Below are 15,962 nucleotides of genomic sequence, written 5' to 3' on the forward strand. Positions count from 1 at the left end.
ACAGCACGGGTTAGATACAGAGTAAAGCTTCCTGTACACTGTCCCATCAAACACACCCAGGGCATGTACAGCGCGGGGTTAGATACAGAGTAAAGCTCCCTCTACACTCTCCTATCAAACAATCCCAGGGCAGGTACAGCACGGGTTAGATACAGAGTAAAGCTCCCTCTACACTGTCCCATCCAACACTCTCAGGGCAGGTCCAGCACGGGTTAGATACAGAGTAAAGCTCACTCTACACTGTCCCATCAAACACTTCCAGGGCAGGTACAGCACGGGTTAGAACCAGAGTAAAGCTCACTCTACACTGTCCCATCAAACATTCCCAGGGCAGGTACAGCACGGGTTAGATACAGAGTAAAGCTCCCTCGACACTGTCCCCATCAAACACTCCCAGGGCAGGTACTGCACGGGTTAGATACAGAGTAATGCTCCCTCTACACTGTCCCATCAAACACTCCCAGGGCAGGTACAGCACGGGGTTAGATACAGAGTAAAGCTCCCTCTACACTATCCCCATCAAACACTCCCAGGGCAGGTACATCACGGGTTAAATACAGAGTAAAGCTCCCTCTACACTGTCCCATCAAACACTCCCAGGGCAGGTACAGCACGGGTTAGATACAGAGTAAATCTCCCTCTATACTGTCCAATCAAACACTCCCAGGGCAGGTACTGCACGGGTTAAATACAGAGTAAAGCTCCCTCTGCATTGTCCCATCAAACACTCCCAGGGCAGGTACAGCACAGGTTCGTTACAGAGTACAGCTTCCTGTACACTGTCCCCATCAAACACTCCCAGGGCAGGTACAGCACAGGTTAGATGCAGAGTAAAGCTCCCTCTACACTGTCCCATCAAACACTCCCAGGGCAGGTACAGCACGGGGTTCGATACAGAGTAAAGGTCCCTCTACACTGTCCCCATCAAACACTCCCAGGGCAGGTACAGCATGGGTTAGATACAGAGTAAAGCTCCCTCTACACTGTCCCATCAAACACTCCCAGAGCAGGTACAGTACGGGTTAGATACAGAGTTAAGCTCTCTCTGCATTTTCCCATCAAACACTCCCAGGGCAGGTACAGCACAGGTTAGATACAGAATAAAGCTGTCTCTGCACTGTCCTATCAAGGAGTTGGTGCGGTTAGTGAGTGAGTCCTGATCTGGTCCTCCTTCAGCGTAGCATGCCCGGGCAGCAAGGGAGCTGCTCACCAATTTTCGTCGTATTCGTAGTCATATCCCAAGGTCCTGGCGCTTCGCATCATTTCCCAGTTTTCCACCACAGGGATGAATGGAACCATCTTGTCAGTCGCCCGGTGCCCGTAAGGAATGTCGTTGTCCATGGGATAGGCGGAGTCCGGGTTTCTCCTCAACCACATCTCGAAGATCCTGCAAAAAGAAATAAGATAGGCGGACGAACGTCAAAGGTACCAGCGGGAAAATGGACAACTAACCCGCGTTCCACCCGTGCACACAGCTGCTGATTGGCTGATTGCCCCTGGATGGAGAGTCTCGAACTAGAACAACGCCTTATCTGAGGAAGGATGTTCTTGCCTTGGAGGGAGTGCAGCGAAGATTCACCAGGCTGATACCCTTGCTCTTGTCCAACAGGTTTGAGGCTCTTACTCCCTGTGAGGATGGGAACAGGGACTGCGGGGAGGATGAGCAACCTGGCCACAGCACCGTGGAGCGGGGGGCCATTCAAGTGGGGGGAGTTTAAAGAAATGTTGTAGTGGTAGGGGATAGTATCGTTAGGGGGATAGATAGAGTTCTTTGCAGCCGAGAGCGAGAGTCCCGAAGGCTGTGTTGCCTGCCCGGTGCCAGGGTTAAGGACATCTCCTCTGGGCTGGAGAGAAACTTGGAGTGGGAGGGGGAGGATCCATTTGTCGTGGTCCATGTTGGTACCAACAACATAGATAGGACAAGGAAGGAGGTTCTGCTGAGGGAGTTTGAGCAGCTAAAATGCAGAACCACAAGGGTAATAATCTCTGGATTACTACCTGAGCCACGTACAAATTTGGCTCGGGTAAATAAAATTAGAGAGTTAAATGCGTGGCTCAAAGACTGGTGAGAGAGAAATGGGTTTTGCTTCCTGGGACACTGGCATCAGTACTGGGATGGGAGAGAGCTGTTCCATTGGGACGGACTTCACTTGGCCAGTGCTGGGACTAGAATCCTGGCGAATCGAATAACTAGGGCTGTAGAGAGGGCTTTAAACTAATTAGTGGAGGGGAGGTTTTAAGAGAGCGAAAAATAAAAATGACAGCGGAGAAGGCAATAGAGCAAGGTAGCAGTGGGGGAATTAAAAACCAGAGCGTGTCAGGAAGGGACAGAATGAATAATGATAAAGGTAAAGTAGTAAAAGGGGTAAAAGCAGGAATAAATTGTCAGAAAACATATTTGAAAGTTCTTTATCTGAATGCACGCAGCATTCGTAACAAAATTGACGAGTTGACGGTGCAAATAACTACACATGGGTATGATCTGGTGGCCATTACGGAAATATGGCTGCAAGATAATCATGACTGGGAACTAAACATACAAGGTTATTTGACAATTAGGAAGGACAGACAGGAAGGAAAGGGAGGTGGGGTTGCTATGTTAATCAAGGATGGAATCACTGCAATAGTCAGAAATGATATTGGGTCAAAGGATCAGGATAGTGAAACAGTTTGGGTGGAGATAAGGAATAATAAGGGGAAAAAGTTACTAGTGGGCATAGTCTATAGGCCTCCTAACAGTTGCAACTCTGTTGGTCGGAGTATAGATCAGGAAATAGTTGGGGCTTGTAATAAGGGAACAGCTATAATCATGGGGAATTTTAACTTTCATATTGACTGGACTAATCAAATTGGGCATGGCAGCATTGAGGAAGAATTCATAGAGTGTATTAGGGATGGGTTCCTTGAGCAGTATGTAACTGAACCAACCAGGGGGCAGGCAATCTTAGATCTGGTCCTGTGTAATGAGACAGGATTAATAAAAAATGTCCTAGTAAAGGATCCCCTTGGAATGAGTGACCATAATATGGTTGAATTCCAAATTCAGTTTGAGGGTGAGAGAGTTGGATCTCAAACCAGCGTACTAAGCTTAAATAAAGGAGACTATGAAGGTATGAGAGTAGAATTGATTAAAGTGGACTGGGAAAACAGATTAAAGTGTAAGACGGTACAAGAGCAGTGGTCTACATTCAAGGAGATATTTCACATCTTTCAAGATAAATATATTCCACTGAGGAAAAAGGGGAGTAAAAGAAAAGACAGCCATCCGTGGCTTAGTAAAGTAATAAAGGATAGTATTCGACTGAAAACAAGGGCATATAAATTAGCCAAATCTAGTGGGAGGATAGAAGATTGGGAAGCATTTAAAAGCCAGCAAACAATAACTAAAATATTAATGAAGAAAGGGAAGGTAGATTATGAAAGTAAATTAGCAAAAAATATAAAAACAGATAGCAAGAGTTTCTACAGCTATATAAAAAGAAAAAGGGTGGCTAAAGTGAACGTTGGTCCCTTAGAGGATGGGACTGGGAAACTAGTGGTGGGGAACATGGCGATGGCAAAGACGCTGAACAAATATTTTGTATCAGTCTTTACAGTAGAGGACACTAAAAATATCCCAACACTGGACAAACAGGGGGCAATGGGGGGGGGGGAGGAGCTAAACACGATTAAAATCACTAAGGAGATGGTACTCAGTAAAATAATGGGACTTACAGCGGATAAATCCCCCGGACCTGATGGCCTACATCCTAGGGTCTTGAGAGAAGTGGCGGTAGGGATTGTGGATGCATTGGTGATCATTTTCCAGAACTCCCTGGACTCAGGAAAGGTCCCGGCAGATTGGAAAACTGCTAATGTAACACCCTTATTTAAGAAGGGAAGTAGACCAAAAGCTGGAAACTATAGGCCAGTTAGCCTAACATCTGTGGTTGGCAAAATGTTGGAGTCCATTATTAAGGAAACAGTAACAGAGCATTTGGATAAACATAATTTAATAGTGAAAGTGTAGCGGTTCGCGTAGATCGCCACTAAATAAGAGAGTTTGACTTCGACAAACTATAAATAAGTTGTTTATTTACAGGAACAGAATAATTACATCAGGTAAGATGGCAGGTAAGATGGCTGACTGTAGGAGCACCGTGGTGTAGGTCTTGTCCCAGCGGGGACTCCACGAGGACTGAGTTCGCAGTCCTGTGGGGAGCGTGATGACGTCATCACGCTCTGCTGTGTGTTCCCGCGCTTTTGGCGTCACGTGATCGCGTCGTGACGTCAGTGCATCTCCCCGGCATAGAGGCTGGCCGTTGAGGCCGAGGTCGCGAGGCCGGGCTGTGCCGGTGCTTGCCGTGGGAGCGGGAGATTGCGTCGCTCCCGTCGGCCGGCCGTTGAGGCCGAAGTCGCGGTAGGCCGGGCTGTGCTGGCGGCCATCATGGAAGGCTGAGTCGGGCCGGCGGCTGCCGCACGCACGTCACGTCGTACGTGACGTGACGTCAACACGTTAGGGTGCATCTTAAAGGGGCAACGGCCCCAACAGGTAAGTTAAAGGGGCAACGGCCCCAACAGGTAAGTTATACATACAGTAAGGTAAGTTAAAGGGAATTATGTATCTCTTTATGTAAGGTACAACCGATGGTACCGCCACAAAAGGGTTAAAAGCAAATCCTTTCAGTGTTTAAAATCAGAACAAAGGAGTGCGGTCATGTGAAAGTGACTAAAAGAAACCAGGTTGAGATAAGAAATATCACAATAAAAATTGACTTACGTAAAAAGGCAAAACTAAACAAAGAACAATGTGAGAAGCTTCGAAAAACCAAGATAAGACGCAGTTGTGGAACCAGACAGAATATGTGCGTTTTGCGTAACCGATAAGGAATATGCTGCTTTAGCTAAAAATTGTAGACAGAGCAGAATATAGGGGTCATGGGAATTTGACCTGTGACCCAAGGCATAGTAAGATGTAACTAACCTTTACTAATACTGAAAAGAATAAATAATCCATATGTGATCAGGTGATTATTGTAATACAATGTGATCAGGTGATTATTGTAATACAATGTGATTGGATGAAAATAGAATAAAAAGCTGTACCAACCAAGAGAGAACGAGAAGGTGCTCGCACAGACCGCGGGGTCTGAGACTCTTCTCCCAGAGCTCTGATAATAAGCTGCATCTTTTTACTTTTACACGGTTTAGATGTGAATTTATTTTCACCACAACAATAGGACAGAGTCAGCATGGTTTTATAAAGGGGGAGTCATGTTTGACAAATTTGCTCGAATTCTTTGAGGATGTAACATACAGGGCGGATAAAGGGGAACCAGTGGATGTAGTGTATTTGGACTTCCAAAAGGCATTTGACAAGGTTCCACACAAAAGATTACTGATCAAGATAAAAAATCACGGGATTGGGGGAAATATACTGGCATGGGTGGAAGATTGGCTATCTAACAGAAAACAGAGTTGGGATAAATGATTCATTCTCGGGCTGGCAATCAGTAACTAGTGGTGTTCCGCAGGGGTCAGTGCTGAGACCCCAACTCTTTACAATCTATACTAACGATTTGGAGGAAGGGACCGAGTGCGACATATCCAAGTTTGCCGACGATACAAAGATGGGAGGGAAAGCAGTGAGTGAGGAGGACATAAAAAACCTGCAAAAGGACATAGACAGGCTAAGTGAGTGGGCAGAGATTTGGCAGATGCAATATAATGTTGGAAAGTGTGAGGTTATGCACTTTGGCAGAAAAAATCAAAGAGCAAGTTATTATCTAAATGGAGAGAAACTGCGAAGTGCTACAGTACAAAGGGATCTGGGGGTCCTGGTGCATGAAACACAAAAAGTTAGTATGCAGGTGCAGCAGGTGATCAGGAAGGCCGATGGAATCTTGGCTTTTATTGCAAGGGGGATGGAGTATAAAAACAGGGAAGTCTTGCTGCAGTTATACAGGGTACAGGTGAGGCCACACCTAGAATACTGCGTGCAGTTTTGGTTTCCATATTTAAGAAAAGATATACTTGCTCTCGAGGCGGTTCAGAGAAGGTTCACTCGGTTGATTCCAGAGATGAGGGGGTTGACGTATGAGGAAAGGTTGAGTAGGTTGGGACTCTACTCATTGGAGTTCAGAAGAATGTTATCGAAACATATAAGATTGTGAGGGGGCTTGATCGGGTGGATGCGGTGAGGATGTTTCCACTGATGGGTGAGACTAGAACTAGGGGGCATAATCTTAGAATAAGGGGCTGCCGTTTCAAAACTGAGATGAGGAGAAACTTCTTCACTCAGAGGGTAGTAAATCTATGGAATTTGCTACCCCAGAGAGCTGTGGAAGCTGCAACATTAAATAAATTTAAAACAGAGATAGACAGTTTCCTAGCAGACAAGGGAATTAGGGGTTACGGGGAGAGGGCAGGGAAGTGGACGTGAGTCTGGGTTCAGATCAGCCATGATCCTATTGAATGGCAGAGCAGGCCCGAGGGGCCGTATGGCCTACTCCTGCTCCTACTTCTTATGTTCTTATGTTCTTATGAATGACGTATGAGGAGAGATTGGGTCGATTGGGCTTATACTCGCTAGAGTTTAGAAGAATGAGAGGGGATCTCATTGAAACTTATAAAATTCTAACAGGACTGGACAGATTAGATGCAGGAAGGATGTTCCCGATGGTCGGGGAGTCCAGAACCAGGGGTCACAGTCTAAGGATAAGGGGTAAGCCATTTAGGACTGAGATGAGGAGGAATTTCTTCACCCAGAGAGTGGTGAACCTGTGGAATTCTCTACCACAGAAGGCAGTAGAGGCCAATTCATTAAATATATTCAAGAAGGAGTTAGATATATTTCTTAAGGCTAAAGAGATCAAGGGATATGGGGAGAAAGCAAGGACAGGGTCGTCATCGTACGTGTCTTCACACTGTTCCCTTTGGGGAACTGTATGAAGTGGTGGAAGGATTTCTGGCCGCGATTAACGCTCCTTCCGTGACCGTAACCATCTTCGTACCAGCCATTAGGGTGGTTAGAAGGACAGGGTGACATAAGAATACTACTAGGCACTTGGTCTAAGCGTTAAACAAAGCTTTAATCAACTGTTTTACAACATGGAGGTCTAGTTGTGTCCTTCACTAGTTCCTGTTAAAGAATGTCCTGAGCAAGCTGGGCCCGTACCCGAGTATTTATACTCTCCCTGGACAGCGCCACCAGCAGGCCGCCCAGTATTATTTCATAAGTCATTTCCACATGAATGACAAGATTCATGTCACAGGTGTACTGAATTTGGATGATCAGCCATGATCTCATGAAATGGCGGAGCGGGCTTGAGGGGCCGAATGGCCTTCTCCGGCTCCTGTCTTCCATGAAAAACAACTGGCATTTATATAGCGCCTTTAACGTAGTAAAACTGTCCCAAGGCTCTGCACAGGAGTATCTTAAGATGAAAAATTTGACACCGATCCACATAAGGAGAAATTAGGGCAGGTGACCAAAACCTTGGTCAAAGAGGTAGGTTCTAAGGAGCGTCTTAAAGGAGGGAAGAGATCTAGAGAGGCGGAGAGGTTTAGGGAGGGAATTCCAGAGCTTAGGGCCGAGGCAACAGAAGGCACGGCCACCAATGGTTGAGCGATTATAATCAGGGATGCGCAAGAGGGCAGAATTAGAGGAGCGCAGATATCTCGGGGTGGGGGGCGGTTGTGGGGCTGGAGGAGATTACAGAGATAGGGAAGGGGCGAGGAGGGCCATGGAGGGATTTGAAAACAAGGATGAGAATTTTGAAATCGAGGCGCTGCTTAACCGGGAGCCAACTTAGGGGTCACAGTCGCAGGATAAGGGGTCGGCCATTTCAGACTGAGATGTGGAGAAATTTCTTCACTCAGAGGGTGGCGAATCGAACATACGAACATACGAATTAGGAGCAGGATTCGGCCACTCGGCCCCTCGAGCCTGCTCCGCCATTCAATAAGATCATGGCTGATCCGATTACTCCACATTCCCGCCTACCCCCGATCACCTTTCACCCTCTTACTTACCAAGAATCTATCTACCTCTGCCTTAAAAATATCCACAGACTCTGCTTCCACTGCCCTCTGAGGAAGAGAGTTCCAAAGACTCACGACCCTCTGAGAAATCATTTCTCCTCATCTCTGTCTTAAATGGGCGACCCCTTATTTTTAATTAATTACATAGATATGGGTGAACAGGTGATGTGTCACTGTTGCGAAATGTGGGAGCTGGTGGACCCCATTGAGGTTCACGGTGATTACATTTGCGATAAGTGTTTGCTGCTAGAGGAACTCAAGCTCCATGTTAAAGAGCTTGAGACCGAGCTTCAGACACTGCGACACATCAGGGAGGGGGAGAAGTTCCTGGACTCTATGTTTCAGGAGGTGGTCACACCTATGGAATTCATTAATGCAGATGTAGTCCGTGGTCAGGGACAGGAAGGTGTGACTACGAGTGAGGCAGGTACAGAGATCCAGGAGGTAGTGTTGAAGGAGCCGCAGCCCTTGCTCTTGTCAAGCAGGATCGAGGTTCTTACTCCCTGTGAGGGCGGGAGCGAGGACTGCAGGGAGGATGAGCAATCTGGCCACAGCACCATGGTACAGGGGGCCATTCAAGTGAAGGGAGTAAAAAGAAATGTTGTAGTGGTAGGGGATAGTATCATTAGGGGGATAGATAGGGTTCTCTGCAGTCAAGAGCGAGAGTCCCGAAGGCTGTGTTGCCTGCCCGGTGCCAGGGTTAAGGACATCTCTTCTGGGCTGGAAAGAAACTTGGAGTGGGAGGGGGAGGATCCAGTTATCGTGGTCCATGTTGGTACAAATGACGTAGATAGGACAAGGAAGATGGTTCTGCTAAAGGAGTATGAGCAGCTAGGGGTCAAATTAAAAAACAGAACCTCAAGGGTAATAATCTCTGGGTTATTACATGAGCCACGAGTGAATTTGGCTAGGATAAATAAAATTAAAGAGTTAAATGCGTGGCTCAAAGACTGGTGTGGGAGAAATGGGTTTTGCTTCTTGGGACACTGGCACCAGTACTGGGACAGGAGGGAGCTGTTCTGTTGGGACGGACTCCACTTGGCCAGTGCTGGGACTGGAGTCCTGGTGAATCATATAACTAGGGCTGTAGAGAGGGCTTTAAACTAATTAGTGGGGGGGAGGTTTCTAGAGTGCAAATAATAGAAATGACAACGGAGAAGGTCATAGACTTAGGTAGCAGTGGGGGAATTAAAAAACAGAACGTGTCAGGAAGGGACAGAAGGTATGGAGTAAAAGGTAAAGTACTAAAAGGGGAAAAAACAGGAACTAAGTGTCACAAAACATATTTGAAAGTTCTTTATCTGAATGCACGTAGCATTCGTAACAAAATGAATGAGTTAAGGCCCCAAATAACTACATATGGGTATGATCTTGTGGCCATTGCAGAAACATGGCTGCAGGGTGACCATGACTGGGAATTAAACATACCAGGTTATTTAACAATCAGGAAGGACAGGCAGGAAGGGAGGGGAGGTGGGGTGGCTATGTTAATAAAGGAAGGAATCACGATAATACAGAGAAATGATATTGGGTCAAAGGAGCAGGATAGTGAAACAGTTTGGGTGGAGATAAGGAATAATAAGGGGAAAAAAACACTAGTGGGCGTAGTCTATAGGCCTCCGAACAGTTGCAACTCTGTTGGACGGAGTATTAATCAGGAAATAGTTGAGGCTTGTAATAAGGGAACAGCTATAATTATGGGGGATTTTAACTATCATATTAACTGGACAAATCAAATTGGGCAGAGCAGCCTTGAGGATGAGCTCATTGAGTGTATTAGGGATGGGTTTCTTGAGCAGTATGTAACTGAACCGACCAGGGGGCAAGCAACCTTAGATTTGGTCCTGTGTAATGAGACAGGATTAATTAAAAATGTCCTAGTAAAGGATCCCCTTGGAATGAGTGACCATAACATGGTTGAATTCCATATTCAATTAGAGGGTGAGAAGGTTGGATCTCAAACAAGCATGCTGAGCTTGAATAAAGGAGACTATGAAGGTATGAGAGCAGAATTGATTAGAGTGGACTGGGAAAATAGATTAAAGGGTAAGATGGTACATGATCAGTGGTGTACATTTAAGGAGTTATTTTACAACTTCCAAAAAATATATATTCCACTGAGGAAAAAAGGGTGTAAAAGAAAAGATAGCCATCCGTGGCTAAGTAAAGTAATTAAGGATAGTATCCGACTAAAAACAAGGGCATATAAGGTAACCAAATCTAGTGGGAGGATAGAAGATTGGGAAGTCTTTAAAAGACAGCAAAAAATAACTAAAAGATTGATTAAGAAAGGGAAGATAGATTATGAAAGTAAATTAGCAAAAAATATAAAAACAGATAGCAAAAGTTTCTATAGTTATATAAAAAGAAAAAGGGTGGCTAAAGTAAATGTTGGTCCCTTAGAGGATGAGACCGGGAAATTAATGGTGGGAAACATGGAGATGGCAAAAACACTGAACAAATATTTTGTATCAATCTTTACGGTAGAGGATACTAAGAATATCCCAACACTGGACAAACAGTGGGCTCTAGGGGGGGAGGAGCTAAATACGATTAAAATCACTAAGGAAGTGGTACGTGGTAAAATATGGGATCAAGGCGGATAAATCCCCGGGACCTGATGGCTTACATCCTAGGGTCTTGAGGGAAGTGGCGTTAGGGATTGTGGATGCATTGGTAATAATTTTCCAAAACTCCCTGGACTCAGCAAAGGTCCCGGCAGATAGGAAAACTGCTAATGTAACACCCTTATTTAAAAAGGGTAATAGGCAGAAGGCTGGAAACTATAGACCTGTTAGCCTAACATCTGTGGTTGGTAAAATGTTAGAGTCCATTATTAAGGAGACAGTAACGGGACATTTGGATAAACATAATTTATTAGGACAAACTCAGCATGGTTTCATGAAGGGGAAGTCATGTTTGACAAATTTGCTTGAGTTCTTTGAGGAAGTAACATACAGGGTGGATAAAGGGGAACCAGTGGACGTAGTGTATTTAGACTTCCAAAAGGCATTTGGCAAGGTGCCACACAAAAGATTATTGCTCAAGATAAAAAATCACGGGATTGGGGGTAATATTCTGGTGTGGGTGGAGGATTGGCTCTCGAACAGAAAGCAGAGAGTTGGGATAAATGGTTCGTTCTCAGACTCGCAATCAGTAACTAGTGGTGTTCCGCAGGGGTCAGTGCTGGGCCCCCAACTCTTTACAATCTATATTAACGATTTGGAGGAGGGGACCGAGTGTAACATATCAAAGTTTGCAGATGATACAAAGATGGGAGGGAAAGTAGTGAGTGAGGAGGACATAAAAAATCTGCAAAGGGACATAGACAGGCAGAGTGGGCAGAGATTTGGCAGATAGAATACAATACTGGAAAGTGTGAGGTTATGCACTTTGGCAGGAAAAACCATAGAGCAAGTTATTATCTTAATGGCAAGAAACTGGAAAGTACTGAAGTACAAAGGGATCTGGGGGTCCTGGTGCATGAAACTCAAAAGGTTAGTATGCAGGTGCAGCAAGTGATCAAGAAGGCCAATGGAATGTTGGCTTTTATTGCTAGGGGGATAGAATATAAAAATAGGGAGGTATTGCTGCAGTTGTACAAGGTATTGGTGAGACCGCACCTGGAATACTGCATACAGTTTTGGTGTCCATACTGAAGAAAAGACATACTTGCTCTCGAGTCAGTACAAAGAAGGTTCACTCGGTTAATCCCAGGGATATGGGGATGGTCATATGAGGAGAGGTTGAGTAGATTGGGACTCTACTCATTGGAGTTCAGAAGAATGAGAGGCGATCTTATTGAAACATATAAGATTGTGAAGGGGCTTGATCGGGTGGATGCGGTGAGGATGTTCCCAATGATGGGTGAAACTAGAACTAGGGGGCATAATTTTAGAATAAGGGGCTGCTCTTTCAAAACTGAGATGAGGAGAAACTTCTTCACTCAGAGGGTGGTAGGTTTGTGGAATTTGCTGCCCCAGAAAGCTGTGGAAGCTACATCATTAAATAAATTTAAAACAGAAATAGAAAGTTTCCTAGAAGTAAAGGGAATTAAGGGTTACGGGGAGCGGGCAGGAAATTGGACATGAGTCTGGGTTCGGAATGGTCATGGCCCTGTGGGTAGTGGAGCGGGCCCAGGGGCCGTGTAGCCTGGTTCTGCTGCTACTTCTTGTGTTCTAATTCTGTGTTAGATTTCAGGAGATGGTTTTATTCCTGTTCCTGGCTGGGGTGGAGATCGCCTTTACAGAAGGTAAGTACTGTAGAAAATATAGGGACAGAGTGATCTCCTGGAAGAGTTTCGATCGCCTAGATGGGTCGGAGAGGAATTTCCCAGATTTTTTTCTCCCAAATTGGCCACTGGGTCTTTTATCTGGTTTTTCGCCTCTCCCGGGAGATCACATGGGTTCGGGTGGATGCAGAGTGATAGAAGATCTGAGGTTAGGATCAGATCAGCCATGGTCTTATTGAATGGTGGAGCAGGCTCGAGGGGCCGATTGGCCTACTCCTGCTCCTATTTCTTATGTTCTTATGTTAAACAGTGACCCCTACTTCTAGATCCTCCCACAAGATGAAACATCCTCTCCACATTCACCCTGTTCAGGCCCCTCAGGATCTTAGATGTTTCAAGCTTTGGAATTCTCTACCCCAGAGAGCTGTGGAGGCTCAGTCGTTGAGTATATTCAAGACAGAGGTCGATAGATTTTTGGATATTAAGAGGATCGAGGGATATGGGGATCGGGCAGGAAAGTGGAGTTGAGGTCGATGATCAGCCATGATCTTATTGAATGGAAGAGCAGGCTCGAAGGGGCTGTTGAAACAAAAAACTTCGGCAACAATGAAAAAAAACAAAGCGAGAATTTATAGAAACATAGAGGATAGGAGCAGGAGTAGGCCATTCGGCCCCTCGAGCCTGCTCCGCCATTCAATGAGATCATGGCTGATCATCCAAATTCAGTACCATGTCCCTGCCTTCTCCCCATATCCCTTGATCCCTTTAGCCTCAAGAAATATATCCAATCCTTCTTGAATATATTTAATGAATTGGCCTCAACTGCCTTCTGGGGTAGAGAATTCCAAAGATTCGCCACCCTCTGGGTGAAGAAATTTCTTCTCATCTCAGTCCTGAATGGCCGACCCTTTACCCTGAGGCTGTGGCCCCTGGTTCTAGACTCCCCAGCCAAGGGAAACATTCTCCCAGCATCCACCCTATCAAGCCCTGCAATAATTTTGTATGCTTCAGTGAGATCCCCTCTCATTCTTCTGAATTCAAGCGAATACAGGCCTAGTTTACTCAATCTCTTCTCATACGACAGTCCTGCCATCCCAGGAATCAATCTCGTGAACCTTTGTTGCACTCCCTCTACGGCAAGTATATCCTTCCTTAGGTAAGGAGACCAAAATTGTACGCAGTCTTATATTGATGGCCCCTTCTGGTCTCCCCCGCAAATGGATACATCTTCTCTATGTCTACTCTATTGAAAACCTTTCATAATCTTAAAGACCTCAATCAGGTCAGCCCTCAGCCTTCTCTTTTCGACAGAGAAGAGCCCCAGTCTGTTGAGTCTTATCCTGATAGTTATACATAGAAACATAGAAGATAGGAGCAGGAGTAGGCCATTCGGCCCCTCGAGCCTGCTCCGCCATTCAATGAGATCATGGCTGATCATCCAAATTCAGTACCCGGTCCCTGCCTTCTCCCCATATCCCTTGATCCCTTTAGCCTTAAGAAATATATTCAACGCCTTCTTGAATATATTTAATGAATTGGCCTCCACTGCCTTCTGTGGTAGAGAATTCCACAGGTTCACCACTCTCTGGGTGAAGAAATTCCTCCTCATCTCTGTCCTAAATGGCTTACCCCTTATCCTTAGACTGTGACCCCTGGTTCTGGACTCCCCGACCATCGGGAACATCCTTCCTGCATCTAGTCTGTCCAGTCCTGTTAGAATTTTATAAGTTTCAATGAGATCCCCTCTCATTCTTCTAAACTCCAGCGAGTACAAGCCCAATCGACGCAATCTCTCCTCATACGTCATTCCTGCCATCCCAGGTATCAGTTCCGGTGTCATCCTGGCAGATCTTTACTGCACATTCTCCTGTGCCTCTGCTTCCTTTTCCTAATGTAGTCTTCTTCTCTTCTTCTTCTTAGGCAGTCCCTCGGGAACCGAGGATGACTTGCTCCCACATTAAAAATGAGTTCTCAGGAGACTGATGAGTCCAATGCGGGACCTACAGTCTCTGTCACAGGTGGGGCAGACGGTGGTTGAAGGGGTGGGTGGGTGGGGTGCTTGGGTTGACGTGCGCTCCTTGCGCTGCCTGCGTTTGGCTTCCGCCTGCTCCCGGCGAAGGGACTCGAGGTGTTCGGCGCCTTCCCGGATTCTCCTCCTCCACTTTGTGCGGTCTTGGGCCAGGGATTCCCAGGTGTCGGTGGGGATGTTGCACGTTTTCAAGGAGGCTTTGAGGGTGTCCTTGAAGCATTTCTTCTGCCCACCTGGGGCTCTCTTGCCGTGTCGGAGCTCCGAGTAGAGCGCTTGTTTTGGGAGTCTCGTATCGGGCATGCGGATAATGTGACCCGTCCATCGGAGCTGATCGAGCGTGGTCAAAGCTTCGATGCTGGGGATGTTGGCCTGAGCGAGAACACTGACGTTGGTGCGCCTATCCTGCCATTGGATTTGCAGGATCTTGCGGAGGCAGCGTTGGTGGTACCTCTCCAGTGCTTTGAGGTGCCTGCTGTACATGGTCCATGTTTCTGAGGCATACAGCAGGGCGGGTATCACTGCTGCTCTGTAGACCATGAGTTTAGTGCTTAAACATTCACTCCCTCCACCACCGGCGCACCGTGGTTGCAGTGTGTACCATCTACAAGATGCACTGCAGCAACTCACCAAGGCTTCTTCGGCAGCACCTCCCAAACCCGCGACTGTAATGTATGTACCTTTAAGGGGAGAACTACTTTTTACAGCTCCTGTATACTGTAGTACCGGCAGTGACCACACCTGTATATAAACCCTGAGTAGTGATCTGTAGAGTTAGTTCTAGAGTAACCCTCATTCAGTAAACACCTGTTGTACCGTTTCTCCTGCAGTCTGTGTCTTATTATACACAGACACAACATTGGCGATGATGCAGATTCGAACCTACCTGCAACTCTGCATCACCTCCCAGGGATTCGCTCCTGGAGAACAGTGGAAGGAGGTCGAGTCCAGAAGCACGGGCGTCGACCACGGGCAACCGCCCAGTCATCCAGCGGAGATTTGAGCATCGCAGGGGAGGCTGTTGAGAGCCAGGCTTGGCTTTCCAGTCATGGTGGTCCAGCGAAACGGGCTGGCAACAGGTACTGCGCAGACCCTTCCCGGACAGCGGCGGCTAGAGCCGATCGAGCGGCACAGAAAAAGGCCGAGCAGCGTCGACGGGGGAGAGAGAGAGGGCAGAGCGCACAGGGCGCAGCCGGTGTTCAGGACTGAGCGGCGTCAACGGGGGAGAGAGGCGAGAGAGAGCAGAGCGCAGCCGGTGTTCAAGGGCCGAGCAGCGTCAACGAGGGAGAGAGGCGCGCAGGAAAACGCGAGGCGCTGCCATTGCCACGAGGACAGTCGAGAGCGCCGTTGGCAGCAGCGCGGGAGACGCCATTTTAAGCCGCAGCGGGGAAGAAAGGAAAGTGCGGGAGACGCCATTTTAAGCCAGTCTAGCCACACCCAAAAATGCCGAAGAGTGGCAGTATCACAGCGTTCGACAATGAAGTCGAAGATTGGACGACATATGTCGAACGCATAGACGTATACTGCAAGGCGAATGAAGTGCCAGATGACAAGAAAGCGCTGGTATTGTTGAATTCAATGGGTGCAAAACCGTATGGCTTACTACGAAACCTAGTAACCCCAGAGAAGCCAGTAGAAAAGGATTTTGAAAACATAGTGTCAATCCTACAGGACCACTTAAAC

At 46.7% G+C, this 15,962-nt stretch overlaps 1 protein-coding gene across 1 annotated transcript in view; it reads right to left on the minus strand.

Annotated features, from left to right (window-relative positions):
- Positions 1 to 1,206: 1,206 nt before the first annotated feature.
- Positions 1,207 to 15,962, minus strand: part of LOC147094600 (5,6-dihydroxyindole-2-carboxylic acid oxidase-like) — a 32,708-nt gene continuing 17,952 nt past the window's right edge. Inside the window, exon 4 of the mRNA XM_085974229.1 lies at positions 1,207 to 1,387. Coding sequence (XP_085830355.1) covers positions 1,207 to 1,387 — 181 coding nt within the window. The remainder of the gene's footprint in view (positions 1,388 to 15,962) is intronic.

This window comes from Somniosus microcephalus, unplaced genomic scaffold, assembly GCF_052327205.1.
Source record: "Somniosus microcephalus isolate GS21.2 unplaced genomic scaffold, FLI_Smic_1.0 unresolved_chr1, whole genome shotgun sequence".
NCBI classification, from domain to species: domain Eukaryota; kingdom Metazoa; phylum Chordata; class Chondrichthyes; order Squaliformes; family Somniosidae; genus Somniosus; species Somniosus microcephalus.